This window comes from Carcharodon carcharias, chromosome 12, assembly GCF_017639515.1.
Source record: "Carcharodon carcharias isolate sCarCar2 chromosome 12, sCarCar2.pri, whole genome shotgun sequence".
Classification (NCBI taxonomy): domain Eukaryota; kingdom Metazoa; phylum Chordata; class Chondrichthyes; order Lamniformes; family Lamnidae; genus Carcharodon; species Carcharodon carcharias.
In genome coordinates, this window is record NC_054478.1 from 86897438 (window position 1) to 86923919 (window position 26482).

At 43.7% G+C, this 26482-nt stretch overlaps 1 protein-coding gene across 1 annotated transcript in view; it reads right to left on the bottom strand.

Moving 5' to 3' along the window:
• ttn.1 (titin, tandem duplicate 1) overlaps window positions 1-26482 on the bottom strand; it is a 685821-nt gene that overhangs the window by 530596 nt on the left and 128743 nt on the right. The window contains exons 10-12 of the mRNA XM_041201521.1: window positions 18862-18981; window positions 14346-14537; window positions 7731-7904 (exon numbers count right to left, since the gene is read on the bottom strand). Of these exons, the coding sequence (XP_041057455.1) occupies window positions 7731-7904; window positions 14346-14537; window positions 18862-18981 (486 nt within the window). The remainder of the gene's footprint in view (window positions 1-7730; window positions 7905-14345; window positions 14538-18861; window positions 18982-26482) is intronic.

The following is a 26482-nucleotide window of genomic DNA, read 5'->3' on the forward strand; positions in this document are numbered from 1 at the left end:
TTGCAAGCAGTGTAGGCCTGAAGACCTGGGTGCAGTGCTCCAAAAGTTTTAATGACGGGACATGAGTGGTCAAGTCAGTGAATTAATTTCCAATTGCCTTACAACTCAAACACTTACCTATCACTCGCCTTTCAAGAATCTCTATCAAGTGGTTGGCAGGATGTGGCGAGTGGTGTGCCGCAGGGATCAGTGCTGGGTCCTCAACTTTTTACAATTTATATAAAGCACTTGGATGAAAGGACCCAAGGCATGGTTGCTAAATTTGCTGACGACATAAAGATAGGTAGGAAAGTAAATTGTGAAGGGGACAGAAGGAGGCTACAAATGGACATAGGTTAAGTGAATGGGCAAAGATCTGGCAAGAGGAATATAATGTGGGAAAATGTGAAATTGTCCATTTTGGCAGGAAGAATAAAAAAATAAGCATATTATCTAAATGGCGAGAGATTGAAGAGCTCTAAGATTCAGAGGGATCCGGGTGTCCTAGTGCATAACTCACAAAAGGCTAGTATGCAGTTACAGCAAGAAATTAGGAAAGCCAGTAGAATGCTATTGTTTATTGTGAGGGGAACTGAATACAAGAGTAGGTAGGTTATGCTTCAGTTGTACTAATGAGACCACACCTGGTATAATTGTAAAATATTGGTCTCCTTATTTAGGAAATATGTAAATATGTTAGAAGCAGTTCAGAGAATGTTTACTAGACTAACACCAGGAATGGAAAGGTTGTCTTATGAGGAAAGGTTGGGCAGGTTAGGGCTTGTACCCACTGGAGTTTAGAAGAGTAAGAGGCAACTTGATCAAAACCTGAGAGGTCTTGACAGAGTGGATGTGGGAGGATGTTTCCTGTCATGGGAGAATCTAGAACTAGGGGTCACTGTTTATAAGGGGTCACTCATTTAAGACAGAGATGAGGGGAATTTTTTCTCTCAGAGGGTCGTGAGTCTTTGGCACTCTCTTCCTCAAAATGCAGTGGAAGCAGAGTCTTTGAATATTTTTAAGGCAGAGCTGGATAGATTCTTGATTACCAAAGGAGTCAAAGGTTATTGGGAGTAGGCAGAAATGTGAGGTTGAGGTTATAATCACATCGGTCATGATCTTATGGAATAGCAGAGCAGGCTCAAAGGGCCGACTAGCCTAGTCCTGCTCCTAATTCGTTTGTTGACTTTAGATGGTCCTGCGAGAGGGTTTTGACCAGCTCTGGTTCCAGAAGTCCTAATTTCAGACTGACGACACTATCCTGTCATGGGTGGTCGCAGTCTGGCTGATTGTCTGGTTGGCACAGGAATTGTCCCACCAAAGACACGCAATGCCATTAGTGCAAAAAGATGGGACATTTTCAGGCAGTATGTCATGGTAGAAAACAATGGGCGCTCAGAAAGAAAAAGTTGAAGATTCACAAGACATTGAGATACTTTTCTTAGGAAAGGTTTAAGGATTAAGCGGGAACTACTGAAGTGCAGAGATCCTGTAGAATGTCACCACATACTTTATACTAGATACTGGAGTAGCAGCTTCAGTTCCTTCAGATGCTGAATTATGGTTAAACAAGAAAATTCTTCAACCATCCTACAGAAAGGTACATGGACCTGGAGGTTCTGGGAGAATTAACAGCTACTTTAAAGCACAGAGAGGAAGTAATTACTGAAGTGCTGTATATAGTTCAAGGTCAAAGTTGTTCACTTTTAGGCAGAAATGCATATATGGAATTGGAATAGAATAGAAGAAATAAAGAATGGTGAAGGTCAATCAGGAGTCTTCAGAGTAGAATTTCCAAAGTTATTTACAGATTTGGATGAGCTAAAACAGTGTATTGTATAACACCAAGCGCAGAAGCAAAACTAATATGCTTATATACACCCTAAAACATTCCACATCCTTGATTCCAAAGCTAAAATTAGAGATCTTTCACCAGGGGAATGGTGAATCAAGTAGCAAAATTTCTAAAAAACTTGACAAAGCTCGATGAGCCACTACATCAGTTGATATGCCAAGACAATGAATGTGTTACAAAGAAGCACATAAGAAATCATTCAAAAAAATCAAGGAGAGATTAATGTCATCAGAGATATTAGCATATTGCAATCTGAAATTACCTACAATCATGGTATCGGATGCATCCTCTACAGGATTGGGCGCAGTAATTTTTCAGAAAGAGATAGAAAATGCACAGCAGTCTATTACATATCACATTCATTACCAGATACAGACAAGGTATACACAGTAATCAAAAAGGAAGCATTAGCAGCCACATGGGCATGTGAGAAATTTGCTGACTACGTCTTAGATCTTCAAATTACACTGGAACCAGACCATAAACCTTTAGTTACACTACTGAATTCGAAAGAGCTCGCAGTGATGCCATCAAAAGTTCAAAGGTTTAAATTAAGATTGATGAGGTTTGGTACTCATACAATATATGTGCAATGGAAACAACAAAGCAGCAGACACACTATCAAGTGTTGAATCCAGAAAAATGTGATACTGAATTTGTCGAATGGGTCGAGGATTTTGCTATAATGACAATCCACACATTACTAGCAACTACACAAAGACTGAGTGAAATCAAAGAAGCTCAAAAATAATACATGGAACGTAGGCAGATCAGGGAATTTTGCATTTGAGGCTGGCCGACATATATACCATAAAGTCCTATCTCGAGACCGTATTTTGAGCAGAGACCATATCTCACGGTGATCAATGATTTCCTGGTAGATGATGATAGACTAGTAATCCCCAGAACATTGAGACTTGAGATCTTACAATACCTACATCAAGGTCATTTAGGCATTACCAAGTGCAGAGCCAGGACACGGTATTGGGTTTGGTGGCTGGGTCTCTCAAAGTCATTGAAGGAATTGATATCCAGATTTACTACATGCACAATTCACAGACAGAAATCAAAAGAACGACTAATGTCATCATCTTTTCCTACAAGGTCATGGGAATGCCTAGGAATAGACTTATTTGAGCATAAAGGGAAAATGTTCATAATAGTAGCAGATTACTCAAGGTGGATTGAAATGAAACAGTGATATGATCACATATCAGAAGTGATAACATCATTGAAAGAAATTTTGCAGTCTATGGAATTCCTATTGTTCTGATATCAGATAACAGTCCACAATTCACAAACATAGGCCAGGGTTTTCCGGTCCGGTTGTGGGTGAGGCAGCGCCCCAGCCTGAAGTCCACTGACTTCTGGCCGGACCGGAAGATTGCAGCGGCGGGTGGGTACGGAAAATCCCGCCAATAGAGTTTCACGAGTTTACAGAATTATTTAGATTTATTCACACAAGTTCACCAAGGTTTCCTCAAGATAATGGAGAGACTGAGAGAGGTGTCAGAACTGTTAAGGCATTACTGAAAATGAATGAGGATCTTCAATCAGCATTTTTGAGTTACAGGTCCTTGCCCTGGCAGAGTAGATTGTCTCCATGTGAGTTACTCATGGGAAAAAGGTTGCAGTCACAGATTCCTACCCTTTCTCATACATTGATGCCACAGGTCAAAGATGCCGCTTTAGAGAAAGTACGAGAAAGAGAGGAACCCTACTAAAGTAAACAGATGAAACACTGTGACTGTCATCACAGAGTAAGAGCATTATCAGATCTTCAACAGGGAGAATAGGTTGGATCAGAAATCAATTGAGATTTGGAGAAATAGTGGAGAAATCACCACACTTGAGATCTTATATTGTCCAGATGGAACAGTAAAAAACAGAAGAGATTCCATTGCATTGGAGCAACAGAATGGAAATCAGAGACCATAGGGGTCATAATATTCAGAAATGAAAGACACTGAAGCGGGTGATCCTGAATCAACTACTGGTTTGAATTCTGTTCAACAGTGACCAGAAGAGCAACAGTAGAATGAGAATGCCTTATTCCCTGCAAATGAGAGGTGAAAGCATCATGATGCTTATCGGTGGAGAGAAGGTGAGAAACTAAAAAAAAAATGGAGGAAGAGAGAGAAGAGAGAAGAAGAAGAGAACATGGAGAGATAAAGAAAAATGACATTTTCTAAGAGGCTACATTTCCAAAGAGACTTCAAAACACTGAAATGTTCATAATCACTAGGTGACTGTAGCAGTGGGTCTCCAGGAACTTCAGAGAATTTTGAAGTTTGAACAGAGACTTGGGGGAGGTGTAGTATAATGGAGTATGTTAGGCTAAGTCCAACAAAGGGTTAACTGTAATAATTTGTGATGTCATAGAAGGAAGTGGCATATAGTTATATGACCTGAGATTCTGGGAGAAAGCAGCATAGAAAGAATCTCAGTGTAAGGGAATGTTCTCCAGACTGTAAATATGTTACAGTAAAGTTAGAGCGTTTGCATCTGGCAGTCTTCGAGAGTTATTGAAACTACTCCAACTTAACAACACATCAATAGAATTGTCTTCCAAAAAGAACAACTTCCCAACCCAAATATGGCCCAGAAGCCCCACCAAAAACTGAGGCAGTAAGATTCCACCCTCTGATTCAATTGCAAAGCTGCAATGTTGTTTTCTGTGTAGTGCAAGTTCACCCTATGTTATTTTAAAAGTTTCCATTCTCTTTACTAGAATGAAGCTGAGAAGTAATAATGTGTAATGCCAAACATTACCTGCATTCTACCTGAGACACTTTACCAGCCTCTGTACATGGGAGGCTGCCATGCAAGACACTTAAAAAGGATTCTATCATGATCATTCCCAACAAATAAATAAACTGCAGAAAGATCAGTAGATAACTACAATGTATGAGGTTTGCAAATATACCAAACATAGTTCAGCACTGACATCTGATATTCTGCACTTTGGATACTTCATTAATTACGAAGCTGGTTTCCTTATTCTGTCAAGTGAGCTGACACTGTTCGAAATGTAGTGAGGTAAAACAAAAGCTAGTTCTTTGCAAGTAGTCCCAAAGGAGGCTATATCAAATAAATTAATCAAGTCTTATTTTAAATATCAAAGGGAATAATCTATCAATAACCAGCTTGCTAGAATACTTATGGTAGTGTTCTCAGATTTCACTCACATTGAATCATTTTGTCAGTAAAACTTCACTGAAAATATCAAGTGCAAAGTAAAATTTCAATTGCTTTGCAGTCTCAAATATTAAATTCACATCTATATGTCAAGATTAAAATGCTTGCATTTAGCTTGCAATTTCTGCAAAAGTGACACAAGTTTCTGTAACACAACAGCAGCAAATTGAAACTGAAGAGGTAGGGAGTATGAATTAAAAGCAAGAACAGAGGTTGGAAACTACCACTGAGAAACTATGGGCGGTATTTAATAGAATTGATGGGGGTCTCACCTGCCAGCTGGAGAGCTATCAAGAGCTCCGTGTCGCCTCTTTTAGGGAAGGCCCTGCCGTATTAAGTGGCATTCAGGTATTTAACTGGACAATGGCGGACCTTCCCCGGGATCAAGGACATCAGAGTTGGGGGTGGGAGGGTGGTGTGGTGGCCAGAAGTCCAGTCCACTGAGAGCTGCCAGCCAATCAGAGGTTGGCAGCGCCATCAGGGAGGTGGTGGCTGCTGCTAATACGACACCCACCTGAGACCTAGTATTGTCATTGGGTCCAAGGTCACAGCTGAGTGATGGCAGGAGGAGTTTCACAGAGTGGGAATTTGGGGGGAGGCAGCTAGGGTAGGGAGTAGCTTTTAGTGGCCCCATCCCTGCTTCCTGATGCCAGGTCCCTTGAACTGGCACAAAGTACATTTGAATGAAGGACCCCTGCCCAACCCACAATGAAACCAGCCAACAACCCCTGCATGGGTTTGCTTGTCATGCTTCTCTCATGGCAAGTCCACTGCCTGCCCCTGGATAAATACCAGCAATGGTGGGATGAGACCCTTAAGTGGGCATTAATTATCCACTAAAGTGCCTTAATTGGTGACATAGCAGGAAGGTCATCAATGGGCCTTCCCACCAGGACTTAATTGGGGCAAAGGCAGGAAGGCAGAAGGGTCCACACCTGCCACCCTCCCACCTGATTGAATGCTGTCCCACCACCAAACTTGCCATGGGGGAGGGGCATTAAATTCTGCCCTATGAGAGACTTATAAAAACAATGTATCCTGAATGACCAGTTACACATCAAACTATTACAAAGAACAAAGGCAACTTAGTTAATGTACTCAAGATGCTTTTCCTAAAAAAATTCAAAGATTTTTTTCTAGAAGTTCTTTCGGGCAAAATTTGCCATTCCGAGTAACACCCAATGGGTGATTACACTCTGTCCGATTTTCTTATCCCTGGAAAATTAACCAATAAATTTGGTCCTGTGACATTAAAACTATATTAACATATACATTGACGTACAAAACTAATTTGGAGCATAATTTGGGAAATCTGATTTGAGAATGTGCAGGAATTATAGGTACCTTCTATAAGGGCTACAGGGAAAGAATTGGAACCTAAACGCAACAGAATAAGTTGTTCTGACAAATCGCGATATTTGCCTTACTATTATATCGGCAGTCAGAGGTCGTAGCTTAGGGCCTTCTGCACACGTGTTGGTCAGGAAATGGCTACACATGCGCAGTTAGTGTTTTTCTGTTCTTCAGGCTGGGTGCTGGCCCTGCATGCCTGTGCATAAGCAAAAGAAGCAAAGAAGTGAAGCAGCGCAAAACTGCAGGTCAGGTGACCTGAACCGAAGTGCCATTGCAGAGAGTGTGTCCCAAGGAGCAAGTCATGGGGATAAGGTCCAAAACCAGGCAGTGGGACAGAAAGAAATCCCTGGTAAGGGATAAGGAGAGAAATCGGAAGCGGATCCCAATAAGTAAAGTTAAAAGAAAGGAGCAGAGAAAAATACTCCAAATTAAAGGCAAGCTGCAAGGAGCAGATTTGAAGCAAAGTGGGCTCGAGTGAAGCCGTGAAGATCCGAGGAGGCAGCTGAAGGTTGGGGGCTCCTTACTATGGGCCTTTAGGAGCAGTGGTGTTCTGCTTGGCATGACCAAAGATCTGAAAATGTGCTTGGAAGGTGAAGCTTGAGTGTATGCGGAGATCCAGGCGAAAGGAATCTCAGATGAGATTGAAAATCTGGAGGTAGATCCTTGCTGAAGCCATCCAAGTGGGAGCGACACTTGAAGAGAATTCCAAGGCGAGTTCTTCGAACATGGAGATTGGAAACCCTCGTGAGAAAGACAGAGTTTCAGTGAGACCAGTTGGCTTGCAGTGTGACCAGCATCTGGGTGGGCTGTTGAGAAAGCCGTGGAAACTGCTTTGGTCACATCTGTCATTTACTTTGGAGTGGGGTGTGTCCGGCTACAGTTCACCTGTTTATTCACATGTACCGCATACTTACCCTGAATATTAGAGTGTTAGATATGGTAAATTGATTTACCTTTCTGAATTTGTATGCGTCTGTAAAGATATAGCTGGGGTGAAGGAATTGTGAATATTTGAATAATCTTTTATGTTTGTATTGAGATCTTTCCAACCTTTTTGTCTGGCGTAATATAGTTCATTTTTCTTGTTTAATAAATATTTTATTCTTTGTGTTAAAAGTCCATCAGCAGACTCCTGTGAATTTGTTCAGTAACTTACTGCCACGGTTTCTGAAAAAAAAGTTAGGATCTATCAAGCCAGCTTTCACTCTGAGGTCTGACTTGTCCAGTATTAATATCAGCTGGGACCATAACAGTTGGTGAAGGACAAAAAAACTCAGAATTCTATATTTTCAACATGAATTGAGGAATTTGCATTAAAATAGTTTCATTGTAGCAAAAAGCTTACCATATTTACTGCACTCTTGAAATTAAACCCCAGATCTTGGAGTGAAAGAAAGCTCATAAGGACCAATTGCCAGTTGGAATCAGCAAGCTCCAATGCCGACTGAACATTTTCTTCATTGTTCTTCATAGGTTGAGACTGGTAATAATCTTCTAAGCTTTGCATAGATGCTTCAACCTAATTCATGTCAAATGTGATGCAGATTAGTTTCAAAACATGTCCACGTTGCATAATCTAATCTTGAAATATTCTGATTAGTTTGATGAAGAACTAAAATATTGAATGTTGTTAAGAAATTATAAACTGAAGAATTAATAAAAACAAATAAGATGAGTACATTCAGTCCACCTAGTCAAGTTTAAAAAATGCATAAAGCTTTAATTTAAAAACAAAGTCATTGGAACATCAGGACAGAGAGAAGAGTCCCAGGATCACAGGCACAGTGCTGGAGGCCTTAGTGCTTGAAGTGGATAGGAGGAGAAAGGTTTTGCTTCTGCTGGGTAGTCAGGAGGCCTCAAGGACCACTCTCTGAAGGGAATGTGAGCAGGAGGCCAGGAAGGTCAATTTCCAGCATCTGGACCTGAGCACCTGACAGCAATGCCACAAAAAGGTAATGCCTCATTCACTGCTGCAACAACGCCTCATGTTGCTCAATTTATCACACTCCCATCACTCACCCAGTATCACTCCATTGCCCTCAGGATTCAAGCCGAACATTGAGATACTCTACTTTCACCCTCAAACTCATTCCAATAATACCAGTTGCACATCTAGCTCCACATACTTCCAGCTATTCACCCATGACAGGTACATCATCCAATCACAATCACTGACATTCTTCTTGTAGGACATGGTGGCCCATAGCAGGAGGGAGCAGAGCAGAGCTGGTGGGGGCCAAGGGCACCTAAATCTCCTAAGCATTATGGAGGAGATGATTCTTTCATTATGAGGCTGGCTGCGACGGAGCCCATAGCATCCAGTCCAACGGGGAAAATTGAGGCTAAAGGTAGGTTGCGGACTCTTTTCCCTTCTCAACTCCCAGCTCACCCTCATCCTGCTATCAGACATGATGAGCAAGCTGTAGATGGGATTTCAATCTGCATATAGGCTGGGAAAATCGGATGGGCAAAGGTAGCCTATATGAGGGATTCATAGAATGTTTATGAGATAGTTTCTTAGAACAGCACAATCTGGAGCCAACCAGAGAGGCTTTACTAGATCTGGCATTGTGCATTGAGATAGGATTAAGTAATGACCTCATAGTGAAGGCGCCCTTAGGTAGTAGCGATCATAGTAGGATTGATTTTTACATTCAGTTTGAAAGAGAGAGAGTGGGTCCAAGACTAGCATTTTAAACTTAAATGAGGCCAATTATGATGGCATGAAAACACAGCTAGCTAAAGTAAACTGGCAAATTAGGTTAAGGGATAGTTCAATAGAGATGCAGTGGTGGACATTTAAGGGGATATTTCAGAATACACAGAATAGATACATTCCAACGAGAAAGAAAAATTCCAAGTGCAACATCCATGGTTAACTAAAAAAATTAAAGGTAGCATAAAACTTAAAGAAATAGCATATAATTGCACAAAGATGGGTGGCAGATCAGAAGATTGAACAGGATATTTAAAAAAAGCAAAGAATGACCAAAGGGTTGATCAGGAAGGAAGAATTAGAATACGAGAGAAAGCCAGCTAGAAATATAGACAGATAGTAAAATGTTCCATAAATATTTTAAAAATGAAAAGAGTTAACAAAGTGAATGTTGGCCCTGTAGAAAATGAGTATGGCAATTAATAATGGAAAATAAGGAGATGGCAGATGAATTGAATAGGTATTTTGCATCGGTCTTCACTATAGGGGATACCATAGAACCATAGTAAAATTACAGCATAGAAAGTGGCCATTCAGCCAATTGTGTCTGTGCTGGCCAAAAAATAAAAAAATTTAAAAAACTAGTTGCCCATTTTAATCCCACCTTCCAGCATCTGGTCCACAGCCTTGCAGGTTACAGCCTATTTAGGTGCAGATCCAGGTGTCTTTTAAGTGAGTTGAGGGTGTCTGCCTTCACCAAACCAGGCAGTGAATTCCAAACATCCACCACCCTCTGGGTGAAGAAGTTTTTCCTCATGTCCTCTCTAATCTCTCTACCAATCATCTTAAATCACTAATACAATTAACATTCCAGAAATAGCTGTAAATCAAGAAATAGGAGGGAGGGAGGAGCTCAGAAAAATTACAATCACCAGGGAAGTAGTACTGAGAAAATTGTTGGAGCTGTGGGTTGATCCTGATGGACTTCATCCTAGGGTCTTAAAAGAAGTGGCTAGTGTAATAATTGATGCATTGGTTTTAATTTTCCAAAATTCCCTAAGTCAGGGAAAGTTCTATTAGACTGAAAAATAGCAAATGTAGCTCCTTTATTCCAAACAGGAGGGAGACAGAAAAAATGGAAACTACAGGCCAATTAACATCTGCCATAGGGAAAATGTTCAAAGCTATTATTAAAATTATTGAAGAAGTTATAGCAAGGCACTTGGAAAACTTCAGGGTAATCACGCAGAGTAAAAATAGTTTTGTGAAAGGGAAATCATGTTTAACCAATTTATTGGAGTTCTTTGAAGAAGTAGCTTATGTTATGCATAAAGGGGAACCAGTGAATGTACTGTATTTGGATTTCCAGAAGGCATTTGATAAGGTGCCACATCAAAGGTCACTGTGAGAAATAAAAGTTCATGTGTAGGGGGTAACAAATTGGCATGGATAGGAGATTGGATAGCTAACAGGAAACAGATGGTAGGCATAAATGGGTCTTTTTTCTAGTTGGCAAGATGTAACGAGTGGTATGCCACAGGGATCAATGCTGGGGCATCAACTTTTAACAATTTATCGAAATGGCTTAGATGAAGGGGCCAAAGTTATGGTTGCTAAATTTACTGATGACGTGAAAATAGGTAGGACAGTAAGACGTGAAGAGGACACAAGGAGGCTACAAAGTGAGTGAGCAAAGATCTGGCAAATGGAGTATAATGTGGAAAAGTGGGAAATTGTCCATCTTGGCAGGAAAAATAAAAAAGAAGCATATTATCTATGTGGTGAGAGATTGAAGATCTCTTGAGATTCAGAAGTATCTAGGTGTCCTAGTGCATAAATCACAAAAGGCTAGTATGCAGGTTCAACAATATCTAGGAAAGTTAATAGAATGTTAAAATTTATTGTAAGGAAAATTGAAATCAAAAGAAGGGAGATTATGCTACAGTTATACAGGGCATTGGTGAGACCATATCTGGAGTACTGTGTACAGTATTAATCTCCTTATTTAAGGAAGGATGTAAATGTTTGGAAGCAGTTCAGAGAAGGTTTACTAGATTAATACCTAGATTGGGCAGGTTGTCTTATGAGGAAAGGTTGGACAGGCTAAGCTTGTATCTGCTGGAGTTTAGAAGAGTAATAGGTGACTTAATTGAAACATATACGATCCTGAGGGGTCTTGACAGGGTCGATGAGGAGAGGGTGTTTCCTCTTGTGGAAGAATGTAGTATTAGAGGCCATTGTTTACAAATAAGGGGTCATCCATTTAGGACAGAGATGAGAAGGATTTTTTTTCTCAGAGGGCTGTGAGTATTTGGAACTCTTCCTCAAAAGGCGGTGGAAGCAGAGTTTTTGAATATTTTTAAGGCAGAAGTAGATAGAATCTTGATAAACAAGAGGGTGAAAGGTTATCAGGGGTGGCAGGAATGTAGAGTTGAGCTTGTAATCAGATCAGCCATGATCTTATTGAATGGTAGAGCAGGTTTGAAGGGCCGACTGGCGCACTCTTGCTCCTAATTTGTATGTTCGTATGTGTCACTATGGATCTCTTGCTCTCCACCCCATCCCACATCCCTCCTTGCAACCTTCCCCATTCTGATTTTCTGCTCGCAGACACCCAGGAATTGTCATCCACCCAGCTACTGCACACCCAGGAGGAAGAGAGAGAATAACTGAACATCACTGATGAAGGAGTCCTATCATTTTATCTCACAAGCACCAGGTCAGATACAGATACTTAGAGGCTAGTATAGAGTTGGGTTCTGCTTGTGGTGGGCTACCAGGTAGGAGTGGAGCGCATGCAGGCTAACTGGAAATGATAGTTCATGTGGCAGCTCGCTGGAGGACAAGGTCAAAAACACAATTGACTATAGCAGACTCAGATGAGAACCTCGAAGCTGCAGCATACAGGAGAATGCTGGTGAGGATGCAGGCTGAACATGCTGGTGTTATATTGGCCAAACTGCCAGACAGCCTCCTGTCACTGTTAAGGAACATGGGAGAGTCAGGCTCCAACATGGTAGAGGGAATCATGCAGAGTTTCCTCTCTCCACAGCCTCTGCTCCATCTCCCAGTTGTATTGCAGAACCATAGGCCTCATACCTACTGCAGCTTCGCATGGTTCCTCTGTCCTCCCTGTGAGAATATAGAAATAATCCCTGTTAAATCTAGGAGTACAACACCTCAAAAAGCACTCCACAGTACTCATGGACATTTTGTAATTGGAGAAATTATTCCTCTATGCAATCACCTACAAGTTCCCCACCAAACCACTCACCATCCTGACTTGGAACTATATAATCGTTCCTTCACTGTCACTGGGTCGAAATCCTGGAACTCCCTCCCTAACAACAATCTGTATATACCTACACCAGAGGAATTGCAGTGGTTCAAGAAGTTGGCTCACCACCACCTTATCAAGGGCAATAAGTGAGGGGCAACAAATGTTGGCCTTGCCAGCGATGCCCACATCCCATGAAAGAATAAAAAAACTGTTTAAGCAATGCTACTGCTGGGCCCCTCTTGTTCTTTGGTCAATGTCAATTGGATACATTGGCCTGGATTTTTATCCTCAAGGTCGGTAGGGGGAGTTAGGAAAATTCCCTGCTCAGCCTGCCCACCTTGCAAGAAACTGCCCGCCAAAGTAGGACCTTCATTGCTGGGAGTGATGGGGGCAGACTGTAGTCAGGCCAGGCGACCCAGGGAGAAGCACAGAGGCAGCCACTGAGGCAGCCGGGTGCAGAGGTGGGCTGTTTAAAAAGTGTGCCTTGGTGCCATGGGACTTTATCCCAGTTAAGAAAATATAAAGGCCCTCCAGCCCTCACTCCTCCTTCATCCTCCAAACATTTCCATGCCTCATCCATGCCACCTCATGCCCTCTGCCGAACCCCTCAGGCCTCTCATGCCCTCTATGCCCCTCTACCCACCCCCTATGTCCCCTCATGCCCTGTCTGCCAAGTTCTGCTCTTCTACCCACCCCCTATGTCCCCTCATGCTCTGTCTGCCAAGTTCTGCTCTTTTACCCACCTCCTATGTCCCCTCATTTCGCCTCTGCCAGGGTCTACCCTTCTACTCACTGCCTATATCCTCTCATGCTCCTTATGCTAAACTCTGCCCTTCCACCCATCCCCTATGTTCCCTCATGCCCCCTATGCCAGGCTCTGGCACTTTCATGCCCATTGATCCACTGTATACTTTCTACAACCAATGAACACTACAGTGTAAACTGGGATGTCTAGAAAAACACTCTGAAACAATGTAATCCATTGATCACTTTGTTCAATGAAAAAAAGGCTCTGGACCATAAACCAATAAAAGTGTCAAGCATCCTGGCCCTTTAAAATTTCATAAACCACAAACTTGAAAATACTTACTTAAGTCAACAAACATCGTGAAATTGACCACAGAGATCAGAGAGCCTGAGCTGTCACTCAAACAATGTTTTCTCTGGGAAGCAGGTGTTTTGTTATTCTCATAGATGTCTGGGCTCACAGCCAAGCCTCATTATATTACGTTTCGATTATTTAAAAAAAACATTGTGGAAAGTTATGAAAAAAATGGATGCATTTGATGACAACTAATTTTGTCCAAGCCTTTTCACATGTGCACATCAGTGCAAATCTTTTAAAACAAATATTAAACTGTTCTTAAAAATATTAAGACTTATTTGAACAGCGGATAATGGTAATTGGGACTAACCAAAGAAAGTGCCTCATTAACAGTATGTGGCTCACTGAATACATGATAAAACATACAATGTAGTAACATTATGATCTGACTTAGGATAAAAATAAGTACTCAACTGAGCTTTGTTTTGCACATTGGACATCTGTTACATGCTATGAAAAATGTAATAATCTGTCAACACTTTATTTACTCAACATAATTCCTATTGTTTTACAAGTTGCATTTGTCTTGTAGGAAAACAGGTTCTGTCAAAAACAGAAGGTCATTTTAAGAAGTTCCCCTAATGTCCAAAATAAGTAAACTATCTTTCAATCCATGGACTTTGGCTCACACAATCTATGCCCTGGTGAACATTTGTCAAATTGATCACTAATGATCTACCTGTTGTTAGAAATTAGATTGTATGGGGACATCCCTATATATGTGTGCATTGCTGTATATTCTGAACGTCTTTAATAACTTTGAAAATTGTAAAGCAATGAAAGATTAATGTTTTGCTAACTTCAGAATGAGAAAGCATTTGTTAATTTAAGATCATAATCAATAAATGCATTTTGAGCTCTGCACGGCATAGCTAAAAAAAGAACACATTTCAGTAATATAATTTTTTTAAAAAATCACCTCTTCAGCTTGTTTCAGAAAGGTTGTGTAAGATTGCAAGTGTTCAACACGTGCATTCAAGTTCCGACATATTATTTTCCATTCTGCATTCAGGATACCAAACCTTTCAGAAAATGATTTTACTTCTGGGACACCAAACATCTCTGCCTGTTTGATGATGTCTGTAATGTGTTCTAATTCATTCTCTACCCCCTGAAACACATATAATATCATTGCAGTTAAGGTGTGTTACATCAACAAACAGGAGAACAGCAATGTTCCAAAGCCAGAAATGAGAACGGGAAATATTCAGCAGATTTGGCAGCATCTGTGGAGAGAGAAACAGGGTTAACATTTCAGGTTGATCACCTTTGATCAGAACTGGAAAAAGTTACAGGTGTAACAGATTTAACGCAAGTAGAGAGGCAGGGAAAGGGGGAGGGGAGGAAAGAACAAAAGGAAAGACAGGAGATATTAAATGGCAAAAAGGGATGATGGTGCAGAGCAAAAAGGGGTGGTAATGGGACAAGTAAAGAAATAAAGATGTATCGAGAAGAAGTATAAATGATGATAGCAGAATCAGTACCAACATGTGCTTTTCAAAAACAAAACCATAAAAACACAAAATTAAATGGGGACAGAGGTTACAATCTGAAATTCTTGACCTCAGTGGGTGGAATCATCCCAGATTTGCACAAAGTGTGGTTGTGGGCGGAGAAAAAGCCGTTTTACCTGCCGGCTGCAATGTCAGGTTTTCGTGCTGTATCATCCCATTCAAACCTCATTAATTATGCAGCCACAGGAAACACACTGTCTCACTGGCAGGCAGCCTCCAATTTGTCTGCCACACCTTTACCCCATCACTGCTTCCTCACTCCGGGCATCATACTTAAACTGCAGTCGTGTGCACAGTTCTCAATGCTTACAGCCCAGGACTGCTCCGGCTAAGACATAGCCCCAAAACCCAAGAAGAATGCAGTCCCCCCCTGGTTCAGCATCCCTGAGATGTCTTCTGGATGTGTGGAGGCCTGTCACGATGTCCTGCACCCCGGCTCTGGCTGCAGCAGGTCCATCAGTCTCACCACTCCGGCTTGGGAGGTGGTGGCAGAGGTGGTCAGTGCTAATGCTGCACACAAGAGGTTGGCCATCCAATGCAGATAAAGGATAAATAATCTTATTCATGCCACCAGGGTAAGGCAACCATCTCATCATTCTAAACTCTCACACTCACAAGGCCTTCACACATTTACTGGCATCTCACTCACTGTCAGATCAAGGGACATCACTACTCACTCTCTCACACACAACCTCACATCTCCATCTGGCCATATCTCCTCCGGAGATTGACTCCTCAGCCCTCACCATCTTGAGGCCGCTTGCACAGATCAATCCCCACAAATACCATGGGATACCCTCCTTCTCCAGTACAACCCTTGCTCTGCCGCTTCTTCCCTTGCCTGAGGCCACTTCTCCCCCTTCCCCAAGCAAGCCTTAGCTCTGCAGCTGTTGGAAAGCCATCCCCAACTCACGGCTGGTCTGGTAGGTAGAGACCAGCCCATGAGCCCCCCTAAAAGTGATGTGGTGCTGCCTGCAAATCCTGGCATTGATCACCACGAGTGCTGCCCGAAGCAAGGTAGGCAAACAAACCTCGAAGTCCTGAGCAAAGTGCAGCTCGCCAGGTGCAGGTTGCTTATGTTCAGTTGTGAAGCACATTGGCATGCAATCACGCTGGCATGCCTGATGATGCAGTTTGGTGGGGAGGTTGGGGAGAGGTGATTCCAGTGAGCAGGTCTTATAATGAGATGAAGTTAGGTTCCCAACATGCGGCGATGGGAAATGCAGCCAACCATTGATGGGTGGAGTGGATAGTCCGGTTTCATTACGACGTGAAACCGAATTTTGGCCACCTCGCCGTATTGTCCCATTCCCCCCCTAATCCCCTGACCACCATGATGCCCAACGCCAACAGGCCTGTAAAATTCCGGCCAATATTGAGTCCAGAAGGCATTAAAATGTCTAACTGAAAGATGAGGTACTGTTACTCGAGCTTGGGTTGAGCATCATTATAACATTGTAGGAGGCTGAGGTCAGAGAGGTTCAGAGTGGGAGTGGAACAGAGAACTGAAATAACTGGAAGCTCAGGATTACACTTGTGAGCTGAGCGGAGCTGCTGGGAATGACTCTGCTTTCTCATTATGCCTCTTCCAGACAACTTTTAGTTTCTTCATTTGTTCCATTATCACCCCGTCATGCTTTGCACCATCATCCCTTTTGTCATTTAATCTCTCCTGTCTTTCACCCAATCACAAATCTTCCATTTTGTTCTGTGCTCCCTCACTCCTTTCCCTGCCTCTTGCTTAAAATCTGTTTGATTTCTTAGTTTTTTCCTCATCTGATAAAAATGAATTGACCTGAAATATTGGGCAGAATTTCATTCTCCCTCTGCCTTCCCCCAAGGCCAGGTTGGGAGGTGGAGAGGACATACAAGGAGCAGGGAGGTGCAGGGTGGAGAGTCTGTCACCTTCCCAATTCCCTCCAGTCAAGTCTGGGGTGGGAAGGGCTGGGAACGGCATCCCACTTGGAGGCCAACTGAGGCCCTTAAGTGCCACTTAAAAGTCACTTCAGGGTCTCATTTCACCACCTAGGGAAGGCATCCCATTGCTCTTGGCATCAACCCCTCAACCACCTCCATGACTGGCCCCAGTGATCCTGTCCCACTTACCTGCACTTCAGGAACAATCATCATCCTCAGGTCGCTGTAGTATTGAGGTGGCCACCGCTCCCAGTTCTGGGGGTCTGATGACCTTTGATTGGCTGGCAGCTCTGTGAGGCAGGACATCTGCCCTTTAGGAGAAAGCCTGGTGGGAAATTTCCCCTTGGTGGAACCAGAGCCCTGGTGGAAGCCAGCAGACTGCCTGATTGGGATTTAATACTGATGGGGCTCTCTGAAATGGGCACAATGGGGCTGCCATTGGCTCTCCAGCCAATGGACAGACTCACCGCCGCGACCATTAAATCCCACCCATTAATCCTGTTTTTCTCCCCACAGATGCTGTCAGACCTGCAGAATCTTTCCAACATTTTCTGTTTTCATTTCAGATTTCCAGCAGCCACAGTATTTCGCTTCTGTACAAAGGATCTAAAGCCTATGCGTTCTTAGAGGCCAACTGAGGCCCTTAATTTATATGACTCTGCTAAACTTTCATTGACTTTCAACATTAACTCTGTTTCTCTTTCCACAGATGCTGTCTGTCCTGCTGAGTGTTTCCAGTATTTCTGTTTACATTTCTGATTTCCAGCATCTGCACTATTTTGCTTTTGTTTTGGTGGCAGCCTGCCTTTCTCAGTACATTTCTTTACTGTTTTATACATCGCCTGAGACATGCCCTAACAAAGAATCATCCTTTATTTGAGTAGTCACACATTTGTTCCTGATTATATAATTGCCACAGTCTCCTAATTCAGTTTTTAGCTAAAAATGTTTCTGTGCAATTGAAAGAAAGATCTAGGCTAGGATTTTACTGCCCCTCCTGTCCGGCGGGCTGTTATAGTCCTGCTGGACTAAATGGAGATTTAAATGGCTCACCTCATCCACCGGTGGCGGGGGGAGACATTTTGCGGCATGGCTGTAAAATCCTGGCTCTGGTGTGTTGTTGAAAATGAAAGCCAAAGGAAGCATTTCAGTTTGTAATGCAGTTTTGATTAAAAAAAAGCTACTATTGATGAAAAAATTACTTTTGTGTAAAACCCTAAACTTTTCACTTGTAATGTAAAACAAAATTATAAAAATATTTCACAAGATTTAATAAAGGTCAAATTTCAAAGAGGAATACTATTCCAGGCTTCTTTCCCCCTCGGCTGTTTTGTGACAATAGCGATAGTGGGGAACGCCTGAATGACAAAGTAACTCCATTAGTTTGAATTGAGGTTAGAACTAAAACTGACCTTGGATCAAATCTAAACTGCCAACCATAACTGCTGAGTGGGCAGGATGTATACTTTATTTGCAGCAAGTTTTGTTGGATCCTGCAGATCCACAATAGCCAGGGCACCTTGAATTAATCTCTCCTATTCAAATGACTGCTCTACTTCCAACACTGGCCTTACCGAAGCAGACTGGCAAGAATGTGTTTTAAAACAGGCAAAATAAAATTCTTAGGCTCTGCACAGATTCCTGAATTGGAATTCTCCTGAATACTAAAGTGATCCTCATGATCTGGCCAAGCAAAACTATGCTTTCCAGTCACACGAGTAGACATTACATATTTGCTAAATAGTAAATTAATACCCGTCCTTAAGTAGGGCTGTTATTTTTCAAAATTGTACTGTGAGCCATTTGTGACTCTAATAGGTCAGCAATGCGGCCTATAACAATACTGTATCAGACTTCCTAGCATTAGAATCTAGTTGAACATTGCACAGTAAATATATTAGTTTACATTATAACACCAATACATAAATAAGCAGAAAAACCTATAAACCTCACCTAGAACACACATGCAATTTTACAAAATAGAAATCTGTAAATATAGATTACCTTAGCTTGATCAGACATTTCCAAATATTTGTTCAGAATGTCTTCAGATTCAGACAGAGAGGAACCTGGCTCTAACGTACTGGAAAGTCTTGATCTACATGCTTGTAGACATCCTGAAACCTTGAGAAATGGCACATTCATAGTCAAATCTAGTTTTTGCAAACTCGTCCATAAATCAACCTGAAATAGTGATTTACTTTATGCAATGTATAGTTTATTTGATAAATTTCTAATGATGGGAAAAGGTGGAGTATTATTTATGCTGGATTAATCCATTTGTTCTTAATGTTCTGTTCAGCTTTTTCCATAATTTGAATGTATTATTTTACTTAGTCAACTGTTGTCAACATTACACAACCTTCTGATTACTCGTATTTTGTGTCTGAAGTTCATTTTTGTTTGACATCTGTCCCCTCTAAAACACATAACTCTATTCAAGGAATAGTTTCAGACAAATATACTTCGGTAACCTAAAGTGTTCAGTTATGATGCTGAAAAGAAAAGGTGCTCTATTTTCTGCTACCATGGTTTTTACCTGTTGAAAGAATCTCTTTTTTTCCTTCTGCCCAGCTTTAACACCTCTCGCTATCTACAGGATTAGTGACCCCACAGGGCTTTGCTCCACAGTCATGTGGTTACGCAGAAAACATTTTCCCAGAGATGTCAAAAGCTTAATTTTATTTAAGTTGTTAAAATGGTTAAACCTGTTCATTTGCCAAGTTGCTCACTTGTGGAACTTTCATTCATGAAAGGGCTCTTATGATGCATGGTGTCAAAATGTTTCTCCTTTGGCAAGAACTGAAGGTAGCTGTAATCAACGTCCTAATGGGCCATTAACGTAACTGCTCATGCCTATATCATTAAGGCAGAAGAGCACTAATATAACATGGAGGCGTGGTTTTGCTTGGGTTCAGCAAGGAATTTTGTAGAACTTTTTGTTAGATGATCAACTAAGTAAAGTAGGGCCTGTAAAAGAAAAATAAAACAAGGCCTATTGAAGAAGTAGGCTTGGTGAGCTAGTCTGTTTTCCATTTTTTTATGCTCTTAAAATAATTAGGTGCAGCAAAACTAAGTCAAAATTTTAATGTTATGATTAAACTCTACTTCAAACATTCTTTTAAACATAAACAGAATTACCTGGAAAAACTCAGCAGGTCTGGCAGCATCGGCGGAGAAGAAAAGAGTTGACGTTTCGAGTCCTCATGACCCTTCGACAGAACTGGTCAAGAGGACTCGAAACGTCAACTCTTTTCTTCTCCGCCGATGCTGCCAGACCTGCTGAGTTTTTCCAGGTAATTCTGTTTTTGTTTTGGATTTCCAGCATCCGCAGTTTTTTTGTTTTTATCTTCTTTTAAACATATTGTGATAAGAACTTCAGCAATACCTAGTAATTGGTGGGAAGTTAGGCAATTTCTCTTCAGAAATGTGTAATAAAATGTCAGAGTACCAATTCCATTTGGTTTGACTGAAGATGGTCAACTCTCAAGCGATCATTTCAAATTGCATCAGCACATTAACCAGTTCCTCAACCACCAGAAAGGTATCAATCTAGCATCAATCTCTTACTCCACTGCAATTTGCTTTTCTGAATGTGCTGACATAAATTATGTAGAATTTTAACAAATTTCTACCTGTTCAGGCATTTTGATCGACTTATTATGCAAAAATGTATTTGGGTGCATGTGTAAAATTCCATACATTGATTGATATGTATCATTTTCTCCTATATTATTGCCTATGACAATTGATCAAACTGTTGCATTGTGCAAATCTGGGATGAGTCCAACCAAAGTGTGGTAGCAACTGAGTAAAACGATGCTTCATCCTCTGGCCGCAATGGCGGCTTTTCAGGCTGTATCATCCCAAACCCATCACATTAATTATGCATTCCCAGGAACCATGCCATTTTACGGCAGGCAGGCTCTCATTCGCCCACCACGCCATCATCTCACTGCTTCATCATGCCCAACGCCATATTTAAAGTCCAGCTGCACGCACACCTCTCAGTGCTTCCAGCCCACAACTGCTGCAAAGAAGAAGTGGCACAAGGTTCAATGACATGTCACTTAAGCACCTTTTGGACAGAGTGGAGGCTCACCATGATGTCCTCTACCCCTGCTCAGGCTGCAGGATGGGAAGCTGCATCACCAATCCAGCTTGGGAGGCGGTGGCACTAGTGGTCAGTGCCAATGCCCTTCAAAAGAGGACAGCCACCCAATGCCACAACAGGATGAATGATCTTCTCTGTTCCACAGGGTAAGTCATTCTTCTCATCACTCTCAACTCACACACTCACAAACCCATGATACATTCACAGGGCCCTCACTCACTGCCAGTTTAAGGGACATCATCGTTGTTAGGAAGTGGAGACAGTTTAAGTTAGTTATATTACCATATAACTAGCCTAAATTGTAGGTGTTAGGAATGAGTTTTAGCTTTAAGGTTTAAGATTGATTTGTATTTCTGTATCTGTATGTTAAGAAAGGTCAAATGGAGTTTTAGTTTCACTTTAAAAAGGTGCCTGCATTTTTAATGAGAGTTTACAACTTAAGAAGCTAAACAAACACGAGAGTAGAAAAAACAGCGCTGTTGCCTGGCAACAGGGATCCAGAACAGCAGGTCCCTCCCACAGTCACACACACAGAAGGAGAAAGACAACAATTTGGTTTGGAAGCTGTTGACGTTCAGCTGGGTTGAAATACAGCTGCAAACAGAAACCACCTAGAAGTAGCAGATAGCTAGTTCCAAGCTAATGATGGTTGAAAGTAGCTGCCAGAGAGAGACTGGAGCAAGAAGGACAGATAGCCAGTCCCAAGCTAAAGTAAAATCCTCAAAAATCCAGGAAGAGGGGAAAGTCCAAAGAAGATCTTCTAGTCAAAGGAAGGACAGGAATCTGGGAAAAGGTCCTGTTAACTGAAATTAAGAGTTAAGGGCTGAGGCTCCAAGCTTCAGATTTAAAGAGACAAAAGCTGCAGAAAGCAGATTTAAAGCGAGAACAGCTTAAAAGAGGCAAAAAGGTCCGAAGAGTTGGCTAAAGGTCTGTAACTCTGTGATACGGGCATGTGAAGTAATGTACAGCTGACGGCTGAGTCGGTAAGAGAGAGTGCATAGAAGACAACTTGAATGCATGCGGGGACCCAAGGAAGAGGAATATCAGGAGGAGAGTTTGAAACCCTGGAGGTGAACCCTTGTGCAAGCCAGCTGAGAGAAAGCATCAGTTGGGGAGAAGATTCCAAAGTGAGTTCTTGGAGAGTGGAGATTGGAAACCCACGTGTGAAAGATGAAGTTAAGTTAGATGGGTTGGCTCATGGTGTAACAAGCGCCTGGGGGAGTTGAGGAGAGATCCATAGCATCTGGTTGAGGTGGCATCCGTTATTGGTTTCACAGTGTGGTGTGGCTGACCACAGGGTGCCTATTGGTGTATGGACTGTGTACTTACTGTGGACATTAGAGTATAAGATAGCTTTTGTAACTTGTGTTATCCTTCCAAATATGTATATATCTGTAAAGGTATAGTTGTGGTTAAAGGAATATTATAATTTAGTTTGTCTTTTCTTGTTTAATAATTTTTTTTGTTAAAAATTCATCAGCTGACTCCTGTGATTTTGTTCAGTAGCTACTCTCTATGTACCTAAACAAATAAATAAAAGTTAGGATCTATCAAGCTGGGTTCCACCCTGGGATTAGATTTATCCAGGGGTAATCTCAGCCGGGATTGTAACACCACTCACTTTCTCACCACTCACGCCTTCACTGTCCTCATCCCATCCATGGGATCACTCAACATGCACATATGTCAGGCACACTTATCATCTGGCCTGGCAGGTGTCTTGCTTACACTTTCTCCAGCTCTATTCATGCAGGACACACAACAAGAGAGGCCACAGACCAGTGGCAGAAGGCCTGAAATCAAGGTCCTCATAGACTTTGATAACAGAGCCATCCAGCTGGCTGGCGACAGTCTGGACCAGTCCTGTGCTGATGATGAGGTTGGCACTGATCTACCAAGTGAGGACCCAGCAGGGCAACATCCATCAGACAGCCATGTTGTGAATGATGTGTCCTCTTTCACAGGCCACTGCCATGCACAAACTATCTCTCCTTGCTTTCGCAGGCACATCTGCCAAACATGACCCAGGGCATCCAATCAAGCCCCGAAGAAATCTCTGAAGAGGAATCTGAAGACACCTCCCTGAAGTATCTTCACAGCACTCACCACACCCTCTACCAGTGATGAGATACATACCTCGATGGGACGTAGCTTTAGAGTAGCCTCGGGATCACAATCTGGTGAGCACATCACATTTTCTGATCCACGGTAGGCGGCGCCAGGGACTTCCCTGGTGTCTGGCACCCAGAGGACTGCTGGAGGCAGAGTCCGAATCAGATGATGAGCCTCTGGACTCGGTCATATCACAGTTGCTGCAGCAGCAAAAGCAAGCTCGGGAACATCAGGAAGGGATGTCCACTGCACTCCTCAGATTGCAAGGCATTATGGAGGAGTCTGTCTGCCTTCAGGTTGAGCGGCTAGCACCGGAATGCCAACGCACTGAGGTCAACACTGGTAGGATGGCGGCCACCATGGAGACCTTTATCCAGGACGTCACTCCTGCACTGCTGCATGGGCTTAACTCCATCACTGATACCATAGTTGGCCTCCGACAGTGTGTCCTGCAGCTACACCTTCTCCTCAAGGAGCCAACTAGGGGCCGTTGGCCATCCATAGGATGAGGATCAGCAGTGTACTCCCCCTGGGGCTATGCATCCAGGTGACTCCAGGGGTGTCCGGCTCATCTGAATCCCCTCTTTCTGTGACTTCAGCAACTCCACATTCACTGGCTGAAGACGTCCTGGATGAAGGTCTCCATGGCGGCCGCCATCGTACCAGTGTTGACCTTGGTGCGTTGGCATGCTGGTGCTAGCACCTCAACCTGAAGGCAGACAGACTCCTCCATAATGCCTTGTAATCTGAGGAGTGCAGCGGACATCCCTTCCTGATGTTCCCGAGCTTGCCTTTGCTGCTGCAGCAATTGTGACATGACCAAGTCAACAGAGCAGGACACCAAAAGCAGGCCAGGGCCTCCAGGTCTTAGCCCTCCAGAGGGCACCTGCCAAGGTCATCACAGGCAGAGAATAGCAGTCAGCAGGCTGTCTCCACCTCCGCTGTGGATGTCAGGGGAGCACCAAGATGTAGTTGCAAGGTTAGGAAGGTTAAGAAGATGTAATTCTTTTTGTTACAAAACAAATAAACTAAATTAATAAATCAGGGGACAAAGTAAAAGGCAGCCCCTTAAAGGGAAACTGCAAAAACAAAATACAAAATGCAAAGGAAACTTACCAACATTAAATCAAAATGTGATTAAGGGGGTTGATAAAACATCCCAGTCCCCGTGTTGCCCACCGAGCAGGGGAGGCCTTGACAGTGCCGGCAGACACCTCGTGCTTCCTCTCCAGGGACACCCGGCCACGAAAATAGTGAAAGAGGCGCAGACTGTCGGGTCAGATGACCTCCTCGATCACCCACTGCCTGGACCTGCTAATAGCCATCTTGGCCAGGCCCAGAAGCAGGGCTTACGCTCAGATGGAAGACCACTGCGCACCTGCGCCACCTCGAGGCCCAGGATGACATCGGGACCTAGCACAACCATCCTAAGGTCTTGGATGGCATTGGCCACGAGCCAGACGTCCACCAATGCACGTTGTACCAACTCTGGGGAAGCATCCAACCCACTCCTCCACCACTCAGCATGTCCCCGATCCTGGTCACCCCGGCAGCCACAGCCCTCCTCTCTGCCAGCCACTGTTAAGGGTGGAGGGGCGGATTCCTGAGCAGTGGCTCTCTGATGATGGCTGCTAATCCTGATGGGGGAGAGCTGCATCACAAGGCGACCATGTTCCAGACTTTGATCAGGTCCTGGTAAAAGACGGGCAACGCCTGCAAGGAGCCACGAAGGCCCCTCCGGTCTATAAACAGGAGCTGCACGTCATAATTCAGGCCGAGCACCTGGCGGAAGAAATACATCACTAGGGCAAACCATCTCGGAGGGGGCTCGATGTAAAGGTATCGCTGCAGGGTCTGAAGGTGGAAAGTCGCCACCTGTGTGCGTAGGCACACCAGCGCCTGACCGCCCTCCCTAAGCGGGAGACTCAGAACCTCAGCAGCGACCCAGTGCAGCCTTTTGTCCCAGAAGAAGTTGACGAGCATTCTCTGGATTTTTGTGACAAAATCCGGGGGAGGGGTCAAAATGACCAACCGAACATGGCGGCGATCAGCTGGTATATGACCAGAACTTGACTCTGGTAAGACAGCACTCGGAGCAGTACTGTCCAGCACCGCGGGCAAGTGGTGACTTGGTCTCCAGCTCCTGCCAGTTCACCGGCCAGGATTCCTCAGCAGGGCAGAGATGAGCCCCTAAATAGAGGAGGCTGGTCCTGCTCCAGGTGAAAGGGCTGAGCTCCTTGGGTAGGGGATCCATCTGCCACTGACCGACCAGGAGTCCAGAACATTTACCCCATGTGATCCTGGCAGAGGACGTGGCAGAGTAGAACTCCTGGCACTCGCGCATCCTCCGCAGGTCAGCCAGGTCAGTGAACATGAGGAGCACATCATCGGCGTAAGCCAAGAAGACCACCCTGAGGCCCGGCCCACGCAGAACCAATCCCGACAACCTCCTCCACAAGAGGCGCAGGAAAGGCTCCACACAGTTAGAATAGAATTGGCCAGACAGGGGGCAGCCCTGACGCACCCCTCTCCCAAAGCGAAGGGGCGCCGCCAGGAACCCGGTAACCTTAACTAGACACTCTGCAGCAGTGTGGTACAGAAGTCGGATCCGGGCAACAAAATGCGCCCGAACCCGAATGTTTGCAGAGTCTTGAATAAGTATTCACCAGTCCTCTGGGAGAAGTGGACGGTGTCCCGGACCAGATGGATATTATCGGAGATGGTATGGACTGGGACCATGTAAGACTGGTCAGGGTGGATCATGTGGTCCAGCACGGTGTCAAGGTGAGAAGACATGGCTCTGGCAAAGATCTTGTAATCCGTGCTGAGGAGGCAGACCGGGCGCCAGTTTTTAAGAAGATGGAGATTTACCTTCTTTGGCAGCAGGGTAATCACGGCCCTGCACCACGAAAGGGGTATCTCCCCAGTAGCAATACTGTCCCCCAGGACCCCCGCAATGTCACTCCCCAGGATGGCCCAGAAAGCCCTGAAGAACTCCACCGTCAGCCCATCTAGTCCCGGGGATTTGCCCCTCGAGAGACCGTCGAGGGCACTGGTCAGCTCCCACAGACTTATAGGGGAGTCAAGCTTTCCAGCGCCCTCCGGGCCAACCTGCGGCAGGTCCTCCCACAAAACTCTGCAAGCATCCTCATTGGACAGATCCAGAGAGAACAGGGCAGTGTAATAGTCTCGGGCGATGGCCCTGATGTCCTCTGGATCCGAGACACGGGATCTGTCGTTGACCAGCAGCGTAAGGAGCTGCTGACGAACCCCGTGCCTTTTTTCCAGCGAGTAGAAGAAGGGGGAGCCGCGGTCCAAGTCCTTGAGAGACCAGATCCGTGACCTCACAAATGCGCCCTGGGACCCGACGAGTTGCAGGTCCCGCAGCGCGCCCTTCTT